At 38.5% G+C, this 20,220-nt stretch overlaps 11 protein-coding genes and 1 pseudogene across 12 annotated transcripts; 7 read left to right on the top strand and 5 right to left on the bottom strand.

Annotated features, from left to right (window-relative positions):
- Positions 1-640: 640 nt before the first annotated feature.
- SFM1 (protein-arginine N-methyltransferase SFM1) lies at positions 641-1,282 on the bottom strand (the record flags this gene model as incomplete). Its single annotated transcript, NM_001183440.1, has 1 exon — positions 641-1,282. One exon carries the CDS (start codon positions 1,280-1,282, stop codon positions 641-643), a length of 642 nt encoding a protein of 213 aa, NP_014664.1.
- Positions 1,283-1,552: 270 nt separating this feature from the next.
- Positions 1,553-3,700, bottom strand: DDL1 (putative carboxylic ester hydrolase; the record flags this gene model as incomplete). Its single annotated transcript, NM_001183441.1, has 1 exon — positions 1,553-3,700. One exon carries the CDS (start codon positions 3,698-3,700, stop codon positions 1,553-1,555), a length of 2,148 nt encoding a protein of 715 aa, NP_014665.1.
- Positions 3,701-3,854: 154 nt separating this feature from the next.
- Positions 3,855-5,555, bottom strand: AHC1 (Ahc1p; the record flags this gene model as incomplete). The annotated part of the gene is made up of 1 exon (NM_001183442.1): positions 3,855-5,555. The coding sequence occupies one exon, from the start codon at positions 5,553-5,555 to the stop codon at positions 3,855-3,857; it is 1,701 nt and encodes a 566-aa protein (NP_014666.1).
- Positions 5,556-6,061: 506 nt separating this feature from the next.
- On the top strand, positions 6,062-7,405 carry HST3 (NAD-dependent histone deacetylase HST3; the record flags this gene model as incomplete). Its single annotated transcript, NM_001183444.1, has 1 exon — positions 6,062-7,405. One exon carries the CDS (start codon positions 6,062-6,064, stop codon positions 7,403-7,405), a length of 1,344 nt encoding a protein of 447 aa, NP_014668.1.
- A 218-nt stretch (positions 7,406-7,623) lies between these two features.
- BUB3 (Bub3p) lies at positions 7,624-8,649 on the top strand (the record flags this gene model as incomplete). The annotated part of the gene is made up of 1 exon (NM_001183445.1): positions 7,624-8,649. One exon carries the CDS (start codon positions 7,624-7,626, stop codon positions 8,647-8,649), a length of 1,026 nt encoding a protein of 341 aa, NP_014669.1.
- A 246-nt stretch (positions 8,650-8,895) lies between these two features.
- STI1 (Hsp90 cochaperone STI1) lies at positions 8,896-10,665 on the top strand (the record flags this gene model as incomplete). The annotated part of the gene is made up of 1 exon (NM_001183446.1): positions 8,896-10,665. One exon carries the CDS (start codon positions 8,896-8,898, stop codon positions 10,663-10,665), a length of 1,770 nt encoding a protein of 589 aa, NP_014670.1.
- Positions 10,666-11,375: 710 nt separating this feature from the next.
- CIN5 (Cin5p) lies at positions 11,376-12,263 on the bottom strand (the record flags this gene model as incomplete). The annotated part of the gene is made up of 1 exon (NM_001183447.1): positions 11,376-12,263. The coding sequence occupies one exon, from the start codon at positions 12,261-12,263 to the stop codon at positions 11,376-11,378; it is 888 nt and encodes a 295-aa protein (NP_014671.1).
- Positions 12,264-12,442: 179 nt separating this feature from the next.
- Positions 12,443-12,778, top strand: YOR029W (uncharacterized protein; the record flags this gene model as incomplete). The annotated part of the gene is made up of 1 exon (NM_001348877.1): positions 12,443-12,778. The coding sequence occupies one exon, from the start codon at positions 12,443-12,445 to the stop codon at positions 12,776-12,778; it is 336 nt and encodes a 111-aa protein (NP_001335815.1).
- A 1,889-nt stretch (positions 12,779-14,667) lies between these two features.
- Positions 14,668-16,527, top strand: DFG16 (Dfg16p; the record flags this gene model as incomplete). Its single annotated transcript, NM_001183449.1, has 1 exon — positions 14,668-16,527. The coding sequence occupies one exon, from the start codon at positions 14,668-14,670 to the stop codon at positions 16,525-16,527; it is 1,860 nt and encodes a 619-aa protein (NP_014673.1).
- Positions 16,528-17,055: 528 nt separating this feature from the next.
- CRS5 lies at positions 17,056-17,265 on the top strand (annotated as a pseudogene). The gene has a single exon. A coding segment is annotated over exon 1 (210 nt).
- A 348-nt stretch (positions 17,266-17,613) lies between these two features.
- HMS1 (Hms1p) lies at positions 17,614-18,918 on the bottom strand (the record flags this gene model as incomplete). Its single annotated transcript, NM_001183451.1, has 1 exon — positions 17,614-18,918. The coding sequence occupies one exon, from the start codon at positions 18,916-18,918 to the stop codon at positions 17,614-17,616; it is 1,305 nt and encodes a 434-aa protein (NP_014675.1).
- Positions 18,919-20,018: 1,100 nt separating this feature from the next.
- Positions 20,019-20,219, top strand: YOR032W-A (uncharacterized protein; the record flags this gene model as incomplete). Its single annotated transcript, NM_001184624.1, has 1 exon — positions 20,019-20,219. One exon carries the CDS (start codon positions 20,019-20,021, stop codon positions 20,217-20,219), a length of 201 nt encoding a protein of 66 aa, NP_878169.1.
- Position 20,220: the final 1 nt, after the last annotated feature.

Below are 20,220 nucleotides of genomic sequence, written 5' to 3' on the forward strand. Positions count from 1 at the left end.
AAAATACTTGCCTTAGGCCATTGTGCATGATACGAATATGCACAAAACTTGCCTCTTTTTACTTTACGGATCAATGACAACACTCAGGTGTAAGTGATAGTTGATGGCCTTTCAATATTTGAAAGGCTGGAAGATAATTATAAAAAATCGAACTAATTGCCTATGATTGTTTCATTACTGAGACTATTTTTTCACCTCAAGGGGGTCGTCTGAATTAGCAAAGCCATGGCAACTAGTGCAGTGCTTGAAGTCACCAGCTCGTTTGGTTTTAGATGCAAGTAATGTAAAGAAATTAATTTAAATAAAATAATAAAAGTTTCTACTTTTTTTTTCAATTAAAAAGCATAATACAACCAATCAATTTTATCCTATTTGGCCTGACAATGATGATATCATAAAAGTAAACGGTTCCTTGTTTTTATTTTTCTTGCATGCACTTTTCAGAAGTCTTGGTAGCGCTACTAACGCAAAATACGAAATATTCATTGGCTAATAAACTTGATTTTTTCATTGAATGTCGTTTTTGAACTATATACAATATAATTAATGCTACGACCCTAAACTTTTCAACTAACTCTTTGACAAGGAAGCATCATCACTTATTACAACCATAGAATGTTACTTAAAGGACTGTTCTCATCTACATCAACAGATCGTCCAAACTTTGAGCAGAATCCTTCTTGATCAAATCCAACATCCCTTCAGGCAAAATAGGTTTACCTTCTTTATCTAAAACGTATCTAAATGGCATTTCCGTGGCCTCATTTTTATTGAACCTAAATTCAGGGTAGTCAATGAACTTGATGTCTTCAAATGCAATCCTGTCTTTGATAATCAACTGTGTTGTTCTTATGGCAGTATCCGTAGTCATTTGTTTATCACCTAGTCTTCTGCTAATTAAAAGATTCGGATAGGCAGTCTTTAGTTCTTTGGTACGATCTCTTGGAGGATGATCACCCAATATGCCACCAAATACGAAATAGTCGAATTTCGTAGCATCCTCCGGCTGTAAATCGATTGTAGCCCTAGGGTCCAATAGACAGACTCTGCCATCTTTTAACAGTTCCAAATCCTTGAAATCTTCGTTAATGCCCTTCAAATCCTTTGTAGTCCATCTTAAACCAAGTTTTAGTAGCCTTTGAGGGATGTCCTTTTCCGTGGTACTCTCTGGTAACGATGATAAAATCAAGTTTTCAGCTCCTACTTCTCTCAGGATTTGGCTATACTCTAAAATGACCCATTCACTAAACCCTTCCTCCATATGCTCAATAATGTACTTCATCGTATATCTAGAAATAATCTCCACAGCTGTATCAATCTATATTAACAATAGATATGCCCCTCAACATCTAATAAGCAAAGGGCATTGCTCTTTTACAATACTCGATGAGCTTACCGAAAATTTCTAATCCAAAATAACGGAAAAAATTGAAAAGGTGTCAATCCTGTTACCCGCAAGTTGAAGTACGGAAAGAATACAACCTTACACAGTGGAACTATAATAGACAGTAAAGAAAAAAGTTAAAAAAAACTTGTGCCTTGCGTTTACTGATCAACCAGTCTTTCTTTTTACATATATTTCTGATGCATTTTCATGTTTACTTAAAATTTCTTTTAGGATAAACGCTGCAATATCCGGTTCTTCGAAATAAGAAACATGTGATTTTATAGCTGATATAAAATCCACTTCTAGCAGACTTGGAGACATAGCATAATCTAGACGTCCGGTGTAATTCAAACCTGTAAGCATTCTCGTAAGATTTTCTGATAACTTGACCTCTTTTTTTTCTGGAGAAGTTTTTTTGGACTGCAAATTATTTTCATCAGTACCTGGCAAATCTTTCCATATGTTTTCGCCAAATTCCAAAACTTTAGAAGTTAGTCCATAAGCTTCACTACAATGTGGTAAATAAGTTTGTTCGTAATGAGCCATTTCTTTACTAACAAGAGGTTCCATCCTATAAGAAATGGGATCACAGACGTGGTAAACATTATAAATGTCCTTACATTGCGGTCTCTGTACGGTTAATTTTCTCTCCAAGTCATTGGGAAATTCGGGACGGTCACCAATTTTTGTTCTTTGAATTAACTTTAACAATCCAATTGGTGAGCCAATAAAGAACAGGTTGTCTACTTGAAATTCTAATTCATATTTTTTTTGTTTGGATAGAATATCAAATAATATCATACTACCCAACGAATGGCCCACTAAATGGACTTTCCCATCAAACTCTGGATTAAATTCTTTAAAAATCCGATATGTTTTGTTCAATTGAGAGGTTACTTGTTGTAGAATCATATCTTGGTAGTATGGTTCGACATACAACAAAATATCTAGTAGACCGTCAGCCAGTAGCTTCCTCAAGGGTAACACTCCATTTACTGTGACTTGTGACAAAGTCGGTAGGTCAGGATTTTCTATATTTTCCTCCTTAGCATCCGTTTGGAAACTTATCGAGTGCCTCCAGGTGATGGGTAGCACTTGAACGTTACAGTTGCTTTTATAATCAGGTGCTGTGTTTAATGATTGTAGTTTCTCAGAATTATTGTAGATTTTTTTCATATTAGACCTAAGTAGATTTACCGTGTGTGCGAAATTTACGTATTCGTACTTCTTACCCAAAGTCTGACCTATACCGTGAACGCATAGTATCAAGTTATCCACATCTCTTCTGTTACTTCTAATTTGTCTATCGCTTGCGCCCGAATTTTTGCCATCTTCTATTTTGCTACTAGCATTAGCGCCTTGACTGTTATCTGCATTGTTATAGTCTGTTTCCATTTGCTTTTCCAAGCTCTGTGCATCATCTTGATCTTTACTAGCATTACCATTGAACAACTGTAAAAAGTCCGATAAATTGAAGAGGTTTGAAACTTTCTTTTCTAACTTTGTTTCAATGCTCCTCGATTTGGAACTGTTACTACCATCTGCTACTTCCGTTTGAGGCGTTTTTGCTGCCTTAAAAGATGTGGATGTCTGTTTAGTAGTTGCGGAGGATGAATATTTGTATGATCTTGTAATCATTGTAGCATTAATCGGTAAGGATTGAGCCAGATTAGACCTTAGAAAGGCTAATTGCAGTTTTCCTCCATCTAAATCCGATAGTAAAAATGCAGTTTGTTTATTGGCAAACAAAATAAACTTGAAAGTAGATTCGTTCTCATCTTTATTGCTGGATCCATTTTTTTGCTCTCCTTCGTTTTCTTTATCGACTGGGTATTTACCTTTGAGCCTAAATATATCTTGCGATTCTGCAGGAGGTGTCGTGGTCGGATCATCATTACTGTCGTCGAATTTGAGCTGCTTATACAACCCTTCAATTTCGGAGGTAAGATCACTGGACAAAGGTTGATTTGAAGAGTCGAACCACACACCTCTTCGTACTTGATAAGTAGGGCCTTCCCAATAGGTAGGGGACAATTCCATGTGAGAGAGGTCGACTTTAAACAGGTAATCTTCGTTGACTAAAACAGGCCTGCGTTCTTGACGCTTACTGGCCTTTTCCAAACGATTAGAATCATCAACGGAGAACGGCTTAAACTTTTTGGGTGAGTGTAAAGTTTGATATGTGGGTAAATAGGGTTTGGAGTTGGGTACGTCTATGGCATAGAACCATGGTACATAAATGTGATTTAACCTTACGAAAATGTTTCTAAAACGAGTGCTGGAGGGAAGGCCTCGATGAGTAAACCGTAGCATTTCAAGTAATTGTTCACTGTGAGTATATTCAGTGATCTTCAATATTAGGGAATATGCAAAAAAATACAATCCACTTTTTCTTCCAAAGCGACAAATTAGGTCAGAAAACCAACAGAATATTATATTACGTAATTTACTTATTTATATGTGTGTACTATGTATGAGAACCACGCAGTCTTGATTTCGACCTTAGATTGTAATAAGATGATGATTTTGCTGCAGGATCAGGACCCTCAAGTTCATTAGTCAAAAGGGCCGCTTTTCTTGGTTTCTTGTCAGTGGGATTTGCTCTCAACCTTTCTCTTAAAGGTAAATCTTCCATGGGAGTAGAGCTATTCAAGCTCAGTTTTCTCTTACGCAGCAATTTTCTTTGTAAGGAGGAGGATAGCACTGGCGGAGAGGGTGGGTCCGTAGTCGTTGTTGTTGTAGCCGTTGCTGAGAGAGACGGTGATGGGACGTAAGAAGCTTCGTCATCAGATTTGGAAGATTCCTCTTCTTGCTCCTTTTGATATCTTAATTGAATTTCACGTTGCTTCAAATATTCATTCAAATCATCCGGAGTTTCATTAACCATGTCAATCAGTTTTTTGAAGTCTTCTTTATTTTGGTATAGTTTTTCTAAATGAGGAGTGTTCTTGACAGTCTTTGGAGCCCGCGTATGGTTCTCGGAGTGGTTGATTGGTGATTGTGGTTTTGGGATTGCAATGTCAGAGGGTAGGTAGTCTTTGTTTGGGTCCAAATTTAGTTTCTTGAACTTAGATAAAATTTCCGGATCCTGCTTATCATTAGGAAGTAGTTTTTGGTTGTTTAAAACTGCCAATGGTTGGCTTGAATATAGTTTAGAATGTTTTAGTCGAGTATGGTTCACGATACCTTGCGCGGAAGTGAAACCGGAACGGTCACATTTGGAGCACGTAATTATAACCAAAATGCCGTCATATCTTCTAAAAATGGGCTCATTATTTTCAGTCTTACCGATGATACCGCTATTGCTCGTCAAACAAGTGCTACTGTAATTACGTCTGTGGTTAAGATGCATCTGACTTGGTTTAAAAGGGAGTATCTGGAACCCCGGCTGCTCGTCTAAGGGGGAGATTGAGGAGGAACGAGGTGAAGAAATGCCATCCGAATTAGAGTGAGGAAGCGAGACGGGAGTGGGCTTGGTTATGGCTTCTGATAGAGATTTAGAACCTGTTAGCCTGTAATCAATTATATTCGAATTTGCCGGACGGAGGGCAGAAGGTTCTAGCAAAAGCCCGTTACTCTTGCTTCTAGTATGATAATGGTGGTGTGGTATGCGTGTTGTTGACAGATTTCTGTTGCTGCTCGAAGACAAAGGCTGACAGTTGATGTTATAATCCGATAGAACCGGGTATGACAGGTTATAATTTGATGCGTTCGTATTTTCCGTAGCCGTACTGTCGTGAAAGTGGCCGCCGAGCACGCTATGCTGCTGATGTTGTTTTATTTTGAGTTGATACGTCCGTTCGATTTTGTTCAATAGACCAGTATCCTTATGCAGGGTTTCCAAGAGAGCTAGTTTTGCGTTAACCTTTTGAACATTTCTTCGTAAGTGCCTAACATGCTTGTGGTTTAGCATTATATGTAGGTTCAAAACATTCTGTATTTCCCCTTTGGCACATTCGTACTTCAACCGCTGGGTATTTTCGCTATCCTTGTCCGGATTACTGGTGGCGGTGTCCATTTTGAAGGGCTCATCCATGTTGTTTTCCAAATCCTGAGGAGACTTTGGCGTGGTAACCTGATAAACGTTCGTCATCTTAGAGGATGACGATGAGGAAGAATTAGGATTATGATGCTGGTGCTGCAGTTTATCTTGGGCGGGACTCATCATGAGGAGATGGACATATACACAAAGTGTTGGATGAGAAGCGTGAGCCCGAAGAGTAGTGAAATGCCGAAGATCAGGGTGTTTATATGAACGAACACTAGCTTACAAATGTGGAAACGGGATCCTTCAGAGGTAAAATGCGCCTTCAGTGGCCAAAGTTCATCACCTTCCTTAGCACGGGTTCTTGCTGTCTGCTCTTCCTGCTTCTTCCCTGTTCGTTTTTCCCTCTTCCTACGGCTATGCACAGTGGCAAATGCACTGCATGTGTTTCTGTGGCGGGTATCCCTCAATTGCGGGTAACAATAAGTAACTCAACATCACGAACGACGTTTATGTTTGCTGTTACCACAAAGGGTAAAACGTCAATAAAAGCAAGCAATGTTATTCGTGCCAGAGAACTATATCTGGCGTACGTCTTATATATAACACAAGCAAGGGCAAATACGTGGTTAGTGGTGTAAAAACTGAAGGGATTAATTTACATACAACTAGATCCATCTTTCTCAAAAATGACTTCAGTATCGCCCTCGCCACCTGCCAGTCGATCGGGCTCAATGTGCTCCGACTTACCGTCCTCTTTGCAGACTGAGAAACTGGCACATATTATAGGTCTTGATGCCGACGATGAAGTTCTCCGGCGCGTAACCAAGCAGTTGAGCAGATCTAGGAGAATTGCTTGTCTGACTGGGGCAGGCATTTCGTGCAACGCGGGCATTCCTGACTTTCGCTCTTCTGATGGGCTCTACGACCTAGTGAAAAAGGATTGTTCACAGTATTGGTCTATCAAGTCCGGCAGGGAAATGTTTGATATTTCGCTATTTAGAGATGACTTCAAAATATCCATTTTTGCTAAATTTATGGAGAGGCTCTATTCAAATGTTCAATTGGCAAAGCCGACTAAGACGCACAAGTTCATTGCGCATCTAAAAGATAGGAACAAACTGCTGCGCTGTTACACGCAAAACATCGATGGGCTCGAAGAAAGCATAGGACTTACTTTATCAAATAGGAAATTACCGCTTACCTCATTTAGTTCACATTGGAAAAATCTGGATGTCGTTCAGTTGCACGGCGACCTGAAAACTCTTTCGTGTACAAAGTGCTTCCAGACTTTTCCCTGGAGCAGGTACTGGTCTCGTTGTCTAAGAAGAGGTGAGTTACCATTGTGTCCGGATTGCGAAGCACTTATCAACAAGAGATTGAATGAAGGAAAGCGAACTCTTGGTTCTAATGTGGGTATTCTAAGACCTAATATCGTCCTGTATGGTGAAAACCATCCATCCTGTGAAATTATTACGCAAGGCCTAAATCTTGACATAATTAAAGGCAATCCTGATTTTTTGATCATCATGGGTACAAGTTTGAAAGTTGATGGTGTGAAACAACTGGTAAAAAAATTAAGTAAGAAAATTCACGATCGTGGCGGCCTGATCATTCTCGTAAACAAGACACCCATTGGCGAATCCTCTTGGCACGGCATTATAGACTACCAAATCCACTCAGATTGTGATAATTGGGTCACATTTCTTGAATCCCAAATACCAGATTTCTTCAAGACGCAAGATCAAATTAAGAAGTTAAGACAGTTAAAAAGGGAGGCGAGCGACTTGAGAAAGCAAATGAAGGCCCAAAAAGACTCAATCGGAACCCCCCCAACAACCCCTCTACGAACTGCCCAGGGGATTGATATTCAAGGAAACAACGAATTGAATACAAAAATAAAGTCGTTAAACACAGTTAAGAGAAAAATACTGTCACCAGAAAACTCCAGTGAGGAAGACGAAGAGGAAAACTTGGATACAAGAAAACGCGCTAAGATACGACCAACTTTCGGTGACAACCAAGCCTCATAAACTTAACTATTAAAATTGAGTTAACGATAAATAATCGAGGCAGACACCCCTTTGCATAATATATCATCCGTTTAATTTATCTTCCATTTATATACTCATACATATACCAACGGAGATCTGCATGTCCGAGAATACAAAAAATAGTGAACGAAAAAAATATCACATCGCGAAAGAAAAGCTATCTGATATCTGCAACACGAAAACACAACAGTCGCGGCATGCAGATAGTACAAATTGAGCAGGCCCCAAAAGACTACATAAGCGACATCAAAATAATCCCTTCCAAGTCACTGCTTTTGATTACGTCTTGGGATGGCTCTTTAACAGTCTACAAATTCGACATTCAAGCAAAGAATGTTGACCTTTTACAATCGCTACGATATAAACATCCGTTATTGTGCTGCAATTTCATCGACAATACCGATCTGCAAATATACGTGGGAACTGTACAGGGTGAAATTCTAAAAGTTGATTTGATAGGTAGTCCCAGCTTCCAAGCTTTGACGAACAATGAAGCCAATTTGGGTATTTGCCGAATATGCAAATATGGAGACGATAAACTCATTGCCGCGTCATGGGATGGCCTGATAGAGGTTATCGACCCTCGCAATTATGGTGATGGAGTTATTGCTGTTAAAAATTTGAACTCTAATAACACAAAGGTGAAGAATAAGATATTTACTATGGATACAAACTCCTCTCGATTGATCGTTGGTATGAACAATAGTCAGGTTCAATGGTTTCGCCTGCCACTCTGTGAGGATGATAACGGAACAATTGAAGAATCAGGACTGAAGTACCAAATAAGAGATGTCGCTCTTTTACCGAAAGAACAAGAAGGTTATGCATGTAGCAGCATTGACGGGCGAGTTGCTGTGGAGTTTTTCGATGATCAGGGCGATGATTACAACTCAAGCAAAAGATTTGCATTTAGATGCCACCGTTTGAATTTAAAAGATACAAACTTAGCGTATCCAGTAAATTCTATTGAATTTTCCCCCCGTCATAAGTTCCTATACACGGCTGGCTCTGATGGCATAATTTCATGCTGGAACCTACAAACCCGCAAGAAAATAAAAAATTTCGCCAAATTTAACGAAGACAGCGTGGTTAAAATTGCTTGTTCGGACAATATTCTATGTCTGGCAACTTCTGATGATACTTTCAAGACAAACGCCGCAATTGACCAAACTATTGAACTAAACGCAAGTTCAATATACATAATATTTGACTATGAGAACTGATATCTTCGTGAAGATTCGTGTAGTATGATAGAACATTCCAGAAAAAAAATTCAGATTCATCGCTCTCTCTTCGCTTCTCCTCCTTTAAGGAATAAAGAAAAAATCACATACATAGATTAAGTAAATAGGATCTGCTAGAAAAATTATATATAGATCAATCATCTTATTAAGGTATCTTGTTTAAGCCCAAAAGTCTGCTCCCAAATTCCTCACTGTAGCTACTAAAACAACCTATACGCAAGAAAGATGTCATTGACAGCCGATGAATACAAACAACAAGGTAACGCTGCATTTACCGCTAAGGATTACGATAAAGCGATAGAGCTCTTCACTAAAGCTATTGAAGTTTCTGAAACTCCAAACCATGTTTTATATTCTAACAGGTCCGCCTGTTATACTTCTTTAAAGAAATTTAGTGACGCATTGAATGATGCTAATGAATGTGTCAAAATCAATCCATCTTGGTCTAAGGGTTATAATAGACTCGGTGCCGCCCACTTAGGTCTTGGCGATCTCGACGAAGCTGAAAGCAACTACAAAAAAGCCTTGGAGTTGGATGCCAGTAACAAGGCCGCCAAAGAAGGATTGGATCAGGTTCATCGTACCCAACAGGCAAGACAGGCACAGCCTGATTTAGGGTTGACACAGTTGTTTGCTGACCCAAATTTAATTGAAAATTTAAAGAAGAACCCAAAAACTAGCGAAATGATGAAGGACCCTCAATTAGTGGCTAAACTGATTGGGTACAAACAAAATCCGCAAGCTATTGGCCAAGATCTGTTTACTGATCCAAGATTAATGACCATCATGGCTACATTGATGGGGGTTGATTTAAACATGGATGATATAAACCAATCAAACTCCATGCCAAAGGAACCGGAAACCAGTAAAAGCACTGAACAAAAGAAAGATGCTGAACCACAAAGCGATTCCACTACGAGCAAGGAAAATTCCTCTAAAGCACCACAGAAAGAAGAAAGTAAGGAATCCGAGCCAATGGAAGTTGATGAAGATGACTCTAAAATTGAGGCCGACAAGGAAAAGGCCGAAGGTAACAAGTTTTACAAGGCACGTCAATTCGATGAAGCTATAGAGCACTACAACAAGGCGTGGGAACTGCATAAAGATATTACCTATTTAAACAACCGTGCTGCTGCTGAATACGAAAAAGGCGAATACGAGACAGCTATTTCTACCTTGAATGATGCTGTTGAGCAAGGTAGAGAAATGAGAGCGGATTACAAGGTCATTTCCAAATCATTTGCGCGTATTGGTAATGCCTATCACAAATTGGGTGACTTGAAGAAAACTATAGAATACTACCAAAAATCATTGACCGAACATCGTACTGCTGACATTTTGACCAAGTTAAGGAATGCTGAAAAAGAATTGAAGAAAGCTGAGGCGGAGGCGTATGTTAACCCTGAAAAGGCGGAGGAAGCCCGTCTTGAAGGTAAGGAATATTTTACCAAGAGTGATTGGCCGAATGCTGTTAAGGCTTACACTGAAATGATCAAAAGGGCACCTGAAGATGCTAGAGGATATTCTAATAGAGCTGCTGCACTAGCGAAGTTAATGTCTTTCCCTGAAGCTATCGCAGATTGTAACAAAGCCATTGAAAAAGATCCAAATTTCGTGAGAGCTTATATCAGAAAGGCCACCGCACAAATTGCTGTTAAAGAATATGCTTCCGCTTTGGAAACACTAGATGCGGCCAGAACCAAAGATGCTGAAGTGAATAATGGTTCTAGTGCAAGGGAAATTGATCAACTGTACTACAAGGCAAGCCAACAAAGATTCCAACCTGGTACCAGTAACGAAACCCCAGAAGAAACCTATCAAAGGGCCATGAAAGATCCTGAAGTGGCTGCGATCATGCAAGATCCTGTTATGCAAAGTATTTTGCAGCAGGCCCAACAGAATCCCGCTGCTTTACAAGAACACATGAAAAATCCAGAAGTATTCAAAAAGATTCAGACGTTGATCGCTGCTGGTATCATCCGGACTGGCCGCTAAAAATAATACGAAATATAACTTTATTATCTTGAATTCTTTTTTTACTGCTTTTTCATACATACGTACATATAATGATCTTCTCACTTAGTATACTAAATTTGTTTCATGCTATGGTTGATATTTGAGAAATCGGAACTTGAAGATAATAAGTTTCTTGGGCGAGGGAAAAAAACATCGGACCATCTTTCCTGTCGTTCTCCGGATCAGCCCTAGGAAATTTCTGGCCGGAACTCTCCTTAGAAACAAAAAAAATTACGTAATTGGCACAACTTTACGTCAACAATATTCATTACATCAGAATGCGAAAAAAAAAAAGCGAGAATATCTAAGCTCCATGACAACATTCGCTAAGCTGAAAAAATTAGGGAAATAAACTTTTCAAATTGCTATGATATAATTTCGTTTCTTACTATGTATTTTCTACGTATATTTTTACACTCTTGACTCTTTCCTTTTTAGTAATGTGCCTGCCATAAAAAAAGGGAGATGAAGGAAAGAAAATAAAAATGGTGAAAATTAAGCTTTGTTGATTACCTAATACAAGCTGCCTGAAACTAGAAACCATAAATTGTTTCCTATCTCGTAATATTTTCGCCACCTTAGGCATCAATTTTCTTTGGAGAAGGGGGGTTGCATCCCCCTGAAGAAGTGCTTGCCATGTGCTTTGAAAACTTTTAAGATGTTACTAGTACTAATAATTATTCATTATTTTATTCTTTTAATTTCGACTTTAATGATTCAATCATTTTTTTCAATTCACTGTTTTCTTTCATCAAGCCATCGAATAGTTTTGATTTTTCTTCGAGATTTTTGATGTATTTCTCACGACGCTGCCTAAACGCCTTTTGTGCGCTTCGATTTTGGGCAGCTCTCTTAGTATTTCTTAAAGGTTTGCCTGTTTTACCGATCAACTGGCCATCATTGTTATATCTTTCGCCTTCGTTAAAAACCTGCTCTGAAAGAGAAACGGAAACTCGACGTCTTTCCTCTGAAGGAAGGTTAGTCGTGGCACTATTTTTTCTCGTAGCTGGGGTACTATTTGAGGGAAAATATGAAGCTGCCGGTTGGCTAGTAAATGTAGATGCAGTAGTGTAGGAAGATTCAAATGGTGCGTGTGATGCAGTGGTGTATGGATTAGAATTGAAGTGACAGTTTAAATGAGTATCTGATAGTTGCGGTCTAAGCTGGTATGTGTTCAGTCTTGGTAAAGACGGAGGAATCAAATTGTTTATTGTCACCGGCCTTGCAATATGTGGGCCCGCAGTATTTGGAACATCCTCACACAATGCTCCTATATTAACAGAATTTCTTCTTCCAGAAAGATCTGTAAGTGAGCCAGTTCTGCTCTCATAACCAGGCTCTTCAAGTGTTGCAATCTTTGGGAGCTGAATTTGCGGTAGAGTCACATTCGAAGCAACTACCGAAATTGTATGCAAATCAGCCTTGTTCTCCTCTTTAATAAACCCTACAGGAGGGCTTGGCACGAAAGCGGTATCCGTCATTTTTTTTGGCTTTGTACTGTCTCTTGTCATTGAATGGGAAGCTAAAATAGGTTGAAAATTAAAAGGATGATTGTCCATTTTTATTTGCATTAACATTTGAGTAGGTTTTTGGTTTTCCTTCTTGTTCCAAGCTGTTATTCTATATCTATGATGAGATTAACGGCTGCAAAAAGTCGTAGTTAATCAGTAAAATTATCTAATGAATTATTTGTAAGCAGAATGCGTGAGAAAAAATAAATCACCCAGTTCCTTTTTTATATACATGAACTTTGGTAATGATGCAGACATCAACTAGTTCTCGAGTGAGGAGGTATCCTTATCAAATCACTCTCTCCCTAGTATTGAAAGGGTTTTACTCGCCTTCTGCTCCTAGTTACGATTTTTGCCTAGTACTCCTTCCTACCCTCTTCCTCATAGATTTAATGCCAATAAAATTTTCTTTGCATGTCACCATTGGGATCGGTGAGGCAACTCCGGTTCCGATTTTTTTTTTTTCAGCGCCGTGGTATTTCCGCTCGGGAAATCCCCTCCCGCATTGCGTCAGAGCTTATCGATGTAAAGTTAATTTCCCTTTTTTTCGGTTGGGCTGGAGCACTTGGTTGCATTACTAACAAATTAACGAACAATAGTTTTAAAAGCAAGTGCCTTAAGATTTAGGTCATTCCTTCGAGGATTTCTGGGAACAATTTAAAGAATAACAGAAACTTTTGCGGCCCTTTTCATCATCTACGTGTTTTGTAAGAATGAGATCACATTCCACGTAGCCCTAAACATTGGCGTACATTTCCACTCGGAACCTTTTCTCGACCCCTCTCCGTACGCCAAGTTTTACCTTGAGGAGTAAGTCGTCAAAGGGGCGTGGGGCAGCCATTTCTTAGGAGGTGGGAAGACATGGCAGTGAGTGGGCCCTATGATTGCTGCTGCAGGGGACTTTTCAGGATAATCATGTAAACGATAAAACGGAAAAACAAAACTACGGACGTTGTTACCTTTCCATTTTGAAATGTTTCTCCGAAAAAATACCATTTTGCACAGTTCAACATTCTTGATGGCAAAAGCGAAGCATTGCGTCAACGGGTTAGATAAGTCATTTACTGTCAATTAGTACCAATACCTGTCTTTGCTCACCGAATGGCACTATACAGTGACGTTAAGATCTTGTAGTTGTTTTTCAAGAAGGCACTAAATAAGGTAATATATGGTGCCTTTCGCAATGACTCGTGTATCTGGCAGATCTATAGCTGCACACCTGATTTTTTTGCTATATTTGAATCAGGAGTAAGTTTGAACCATAATCATTCCAATTCAGTTTGATAGTACCTTTTTTTTAAAATTTTTGAAAGAGCTATCGCTTAGCTATCGGCGGGCATATTGAATTGCGCAGTAGATGAACATTTCACTAGTTGTGGCCAAAGAAGTTAGTTAAAAAGTGTAAATATGTCACAGTACTTATCCTTCTCTAAAGAATTAGTTTATTAAAAGCAGCAACAAGAAGAATGACTGTCAACCATTTTTAGGTCATTGCAACAAATCTCAAAATACGCTTTTATAGATAATCTAAGAAGATCGTTATATGGGAATACTAACAGTGAGAAAATGGAAGAAACGGGTTAGCGTAGAAAATTGTAATTAAAAAACAACAGTTTTAAGAAGGTGGTGGGCAATTAATACTTGAGGATTAATACTTAGAGCTTATTCAAAAAGAAAAGATAGAATTTCATGTAATACATGAGAACAATGTAAGGTTTTTAAGGTAACGAGTAACTAAGTTTTGAAATATCTTCACTAGCCTTGCAATCATCTTTTAGCTTTTCTATTTGCCGGATTCTTTACAACATAATCACGCTTTCTTCTAGTTGTAATTTTCCTTCTAGATGTCATTATTTCAACCGATGTCATTAATATCCTTTTATGGTGTTTACAAAAAGAAAGTTTCAAGTACCGCTCACCTACACTACGTTGTAATTCTTAGATACATAACTTTAGTTTTGTCGCCTATGTGCACAGATAAACAAAACAACCTATAAAATTTCCGTTGGGCCCTTTTGTCCCTGATTTCTGGTGTGTAACCCATTTATTTCTGTCCTGTAATAATTCGTCTTCGGTGATTGCCATATATACACAGTTTAGCTTTACTAACTATAAACATCCGAGAAGAAGAAAAAAGAAGGTCTGATTTCTATCAAACAACATGTGAAGATAACACAATCGATGTGATTGATATCAGATTTACTAGCCCCGTTGGATTGAAAAATCTGCAAGGAAGGGCTAAAGAGCAATATACTTTCTTTTGTTGTTTCGGGGTGATGAGAAAATTGTAACTTTTTTTTTTAACTTGGCGAGAAAATTGACTGGAAGAAGTGTCAAAGATAAGGCTTCTATCATATTCAAAACAAGTACCACCAAATGGCAGCTCAACTCCGAAGGCTCAAAAACAATACTTATTGATATTGCACTCACAAGCATTTTTTGTTGCGGAACGTCTTTACGTGCAAGATTAATGATCATAAGATTGCATTTTTACTACCTCCTCACTTTAGTTTACCATTTAGGACTTGTAGGTGCGTATGAAAAAGCAGCAAGAAAGAGAATTCAACCTCCCGATTTGATACCTGGTCCTCCGGGACATAAACTTGGTGATGAAAGACCACCGCATTACGACCACCGGCCACCTTATAAAAAACACATCGACAACATTCCAGCTTACAATCTGACTGATTTGATAGATGATAAACTACTAAATAAATATGAAAACTCATGCACGGTAAATGTATTGACAGGTGGCTTCATCTCTCTAGCAAGTAATTCGTGGCACTTACGTGCTTATAATTACACTTTAAATTACCCATCCTTTTTGATCCGATGCGATAATGGCAGTGCAAATCCTAATTTCTCTCATGTCTTACAAGACTTTGTTTATGACATCAACAACAAATTCAACGTTCAAGATGACAGTAGTAAATACATCGGAAAAGACCCATTTCCCTTAGGAATGATAATGATCACCTTTGCTTCTGGGTGTATCTGTGTGGCAACATGGATGCTATTTTTGGTTGTCTTATTACTGCCATCCGATAATCATAATAGAAGAAATAAAGTTGTACATGTTTACGTCCTTTTCTCTGCGATTATAAGAACTGTATTTCTAAACGAGACTATAGCCGTCATATTTGACAGCCAATATCACGATGACTACCAGGATGCGAGCCAATTTGAATCGTTCATCGTAGAAACTGCACCATATAAAATATGTGAATTAGTTGCAAATATTTTGAGTGATATAAACTGGATTTATATTGTTCACTACTTACAGTCCAATTATGGAAAACCAACTTGGAATTGGATCCCATTTAAAATGAAAAAGGGGACACATATCATAATTACCGTGGGTTGCTTCCTCTCACTAGCCGATAACATTTTATTCGCAAACCTTCTTTGGAGAAAGAACCTTGTAGTTTTGAAGGTATTTTACAAGCTAATCGAATTACTGATTTACACAATTTTCATCTCCATTATTTGTTACTTCACATGGCATAATTTTGCTTACATACTTTTACCGAAAACTGCTGAAATTAATACGGACGGTAAGTGTAAAACGAAATTGAGAATTCTTTGGGAAAATTATCACGAAACTATACCATTATTGGCGTATAATATTCTTATATTTATTTTATTCTATTTCACCACAATTTTTTTCGCTGCTTTCACCAAACATGTTAGAGGTTGGACATTTAACTTTGTTCATCTTTTGAAAGTTTTAATAACAGTGAACGTTTGGGGCTTAATTGGAGTATTGGAAAAGAGGGAGCTGCACATAAGCAAAAAAACAGTCCTTGGACGAAAAATTAACAATAGGGACAAATTTTTCGCCAATCCAACAGTCAATTATTACGGAGAAGATTTAGGCAAGCATTTAAGCGCCATAACGTTAAACAGGGATTTAAACACTACTAAAAGTAACACTACTTCCCACGATTCATCAAGTTTAGTAGGATCCCCTTCACCCACCTGGAAATCTCCAATCGAAAGAATAAGGGACAGAAGAAGAAGACATAAGATAATGAAAAGTGAGAATAAATTTGGGCAAAATCCCAGTTTTGGAAGTAAATCGAATGGCAAACCTAATACTAAAACGACATTATCCAAATATCGACAGCTATTAAGGAAGCCTAGGCGAAAAACCAATTCATATGAACCAAAAAATGGCATTGGACAGAATAAAGAAGGCTCAACTGTTAGACCAGGAGCCGACAAACATATTAGAGATTCCAATTATCTAGCTACAGACATCAGTGACAACGAAAGTATGGAAACCGAACTTCGAACCAACCACATTTATAATTACGAAAATAGTGATTAAGGCAGGCCCAGTGGACGAAAAGACATAACTGCAGAAGTACAGCTGCCTTTATTTCTTGTGGTCATTTATTGCTTTTATTTTCAAGTCAGATATACAAGAAAATCAAATCCCATCGTCAACGTCACGTATAAACGATTAATTTACAGTAATACCATACTCTACCAACATTATTTTAGTCCGACGTTCAGTCCTGTAGGTGTTCCAAATCCTTCTGGCATTGACTTCTGTGCAGAAACCCTTCAAAATGAGTTCCACTTTACGTCAGATCGCATAACAACCGGTCATATATTTTTTTCTTTTGCTAAACCCCCTACTGCAAGCACTTTTAAGAAAAAGAACAATAAATGCGTCTTTATTGCTGTGTGGAAGTGATTTTTGTCTTTCGGACAAAAAAAGGATAGGGATGCGAGAGGGCTGTGAAGTAGTGATCAAGCGGGGCCTATATAAGAAGGGCGCACATCGTCCCCCCTAAGAATAGCGAAGCGATATTACACTGAACACTACAATGTCAAATAGTACTCAATAAATATGACTGTAAAAATATGTGACTGTTAAGGCGAATGTTGTAAGGACTCTTGTCATTGTGGGAGCACCTGCCTTCCAAGCTGTTCTGGCGGTGAAAAGTGCAAATGTGATCACAGCACCGGAAGCCCTCAATGTAAGAGTTGTGGTGAAAAATGCAAATGCGAAACCACGTGCACTTGTGAAAAGAGTAAATGCAATTGTGAAAAATGTTAGGTGACCCCTACTCTTTACTTATCATAAATACATCATCATATTTTACCCTTAATTAACAACATTTATTTAACTGCATGAACTAAATATAAGGTATAGTTTCTTTTTCCCGGAATCTTTTTTTTAGATCGTTATTATTTAGACGGCACTAAGAGAAATAAATTAAACTAAATTACGGTGCGGAGCTCAAGGCATCTGCGAGTGTTTACTAACACTAAAAGAGATGAATAAAATAGATTTCTCAATGCAAAATTAAAATTACAATGTTACGCATACACACAAGTACAGATTTGTATATAGTATTTCTTCTTCGTTTTATCTGTCGTGTTGAAACATTTTGTTGTTCAAGTATTAAAAGTCTCCTGCGTTGTTAAAATCCATATCATGTGAATTGTTGGTGCCGCTCATGAGGCCGTTTTGATGTGGAATATTATATTGAATGTTATGCAATGGTTGTTGTTGTCGTGGCTGCCGCTGCCGTTGGCGTTGGCAGCTTCTGGTTTGCTTTTGTACTTGTTCACTACTACTGTTGTCACTCAACGGTTGAGATGGCTCGGTAAGATGGACGAAAGAATCCCGTGTGTCATTTGATAAATGTTGATTAGCCAAGCTTAGCTGTAGGCACTTTCTTTCTAAATGACAAATATATTCAATAGATTTCGTTAAAATGGACGCCTTATTCAATTTTGTTGCTGGCTCTAGGCCATCTAAGTCTGCTAGGTCTCTAGATGTAATGGGAAGATCGTTACATTTTTTATACGCTACTCGTAGCGTTGGGACAGTTCTCCTTAATTGTTCAATTTTATCATTAATATTGGAACGGTATTTCTTTTCAATTATATTGTGTGATACCCTTCCTGTCCTCACCCTTGTTATTCTTTTGGGTTTAACATGAAAATGTTTCCGTATAGGTGAAGTTTTTAACTTGAAGCTCATACTGTCAGCATTGTCAATATTCTCCAAATTCAAAGATGATTTAATCTCGTCTGCAGTAACTAAGGGAGACTCTGTCTTCGATAAAGGCAAAAAATTTTCAAAGCCAGACAATTGTTCCTTTTTCACGATTGAAGCTGCTGAAAGAAGACTCGAGTCCTTTTCAGATTTAAGATCGGTTTGCTTTACATTATCAATGTTTTCATTTTCCTCGCTACTAAAGACTTCCATGTTATCAATGTATTCTTCGCTGTCAATAGTATTGCCATTGTCTGTAGTCATTGTAGTACTACCCGTCGTTGTTGTAGGTATAGAAGCCAGAGCATCATTATAGTAATTACTATCAATTACTGGAGTGTGGCCTGAAGTATTAGGAAACGAGGAGTCACTATACTGGTCTGTGGCAGAATATGTGTTGTTCTTATATACAGGAGGCACGGGAGGTTGAAGATGGATGGGATGCTGAAATGGAGCGTAATAAGCATGCGTCGGAGGTCCTTGAGAACCCAAATCCTCGGTATTGTAATTTGGTGGCGGCACGTTGTAATTGTTACTTTGAAACATTAAATACATTTGGTTCGTGGTTACATTTACATTCTGCTCTTCGCTGCCATCTTGAGCACTTCTACAATCAAAAACCTTGATGGCGACTTTATTACCTAGGTCGTTCATTACAGAATTGCCATCCGAAGAACCAGAAAAAGGTTTTTGAAAATTTGGCATTTCCAATTTATACTCTTATCGTTGCTAAAATGAGTCGTGTACTGCAACTGCTCTATATTCTATATTCTAAGCGAATGGGTGGGTGGGTGTGACTAACTATTAAACTACCTAAGCGATCTCGAGAGCCAAGGCGAGTAGTAGAAATAAAACTAGAAGCGCGCTTTACAGGTTTGACCTTAAGTATGATGCGATAAGACACTTACATAGGACGATTTTTGAGGCTTACAATGTGTAACCAAGGTATATAAAAGGTGCTGCTGCTCTTGGGAAAAATACAAAGAAAACGCCTACGGTAAAAATACAATACCAGCTATTTTTTTCTTTTGAGAAGCCCACTCAAAGTAAAAATTAAACAATGATGGAAAAGAACGGAAAAAAGTTCAAACAGAAAATTAAAATACAGCAGAGAAGACTAGGCACAACAAAGTGGGATTGTGTCTACGCTTTTAACGGTGTACCCTTTTTCCTCGCCACGTTTTCACTCAGATCTAAATCTCTGCTGTAATTTACAGCGGCATAAGAAGGCACGTCCCCTGAAAGTAGGCTAGCCAGAAAACAAAAAGGCCAGAATCGGCGCGGAACTTCTCGTATCGAGAGCAAATGAGGGGTGCGGCACACAGTAGGAAAGGGTAACTGATTAACATACGTACACCCCGGCATAAAAGCTTCTGCAGGCTTTGTAGGCAAGAGACACTGCGGAGAATAAAAGGTTGTGACGCCCAATACCTTCGCCGGACTCCTTCTTGGCGTTCACAAAAGACGATGCTGCAGCATTTTTTTCTTGCGTCGAACTCGCGCCCACAGCAACGAGACGGTTCCGTTCCTTCCCGTAATGTTGCTTTGATTAACAAAATTCTCGTTTCCTCAGTTCTGTGAGCCCGTTTGTCAGCAGAGGAATCCCAATGAAGAAAATTTTTTCTGGAAAGTAAAAGCGAGCGAAAAGTTTAAGGTTCAGATTGCATCACTATTCGTTCAGTTGATAGCGAATGTAGACCGCTAGCGGCTTGATTAGATAAATAGAGTGGGTTAAAAAAAAGGAAAAAAAAAATGTGAATTGCACATGCCCAGCGCGCTCGCAAAACATATAAAGTTGTCCTCACATGCGGCGTGCATTGTTCATAGCGGGGCAAACATACTTGTGGCTTAATTTGACACATCTACTTTTAATCTTTTCTTGGTCTAGTACAATGGCTTTTTCCCAAAGTAGAAGGCTTCTTACTCCAACCGTACCCTGTCCTACTTTACTGGGCATTGATTTTTTAATTCTTGTCTTGAGGCATTTCGACGAGATTTTCATTTGAA

Source organism: Saccharomyces cerevisiae, chromosome XV, assembly GCF_000146045.2.
Source record: "Saccharomyces cerevisiae S288C chromosome XV, complete sequence".
Classification (NCBI taxonomy): domain Eukaryota; kingdom Fungi; phylum Ascomycota; class Saccharomycetes; order Saccharomycetales; family Saccharomycetaceae; genus Saccharomyces; species Saccharomyces cerevisiae.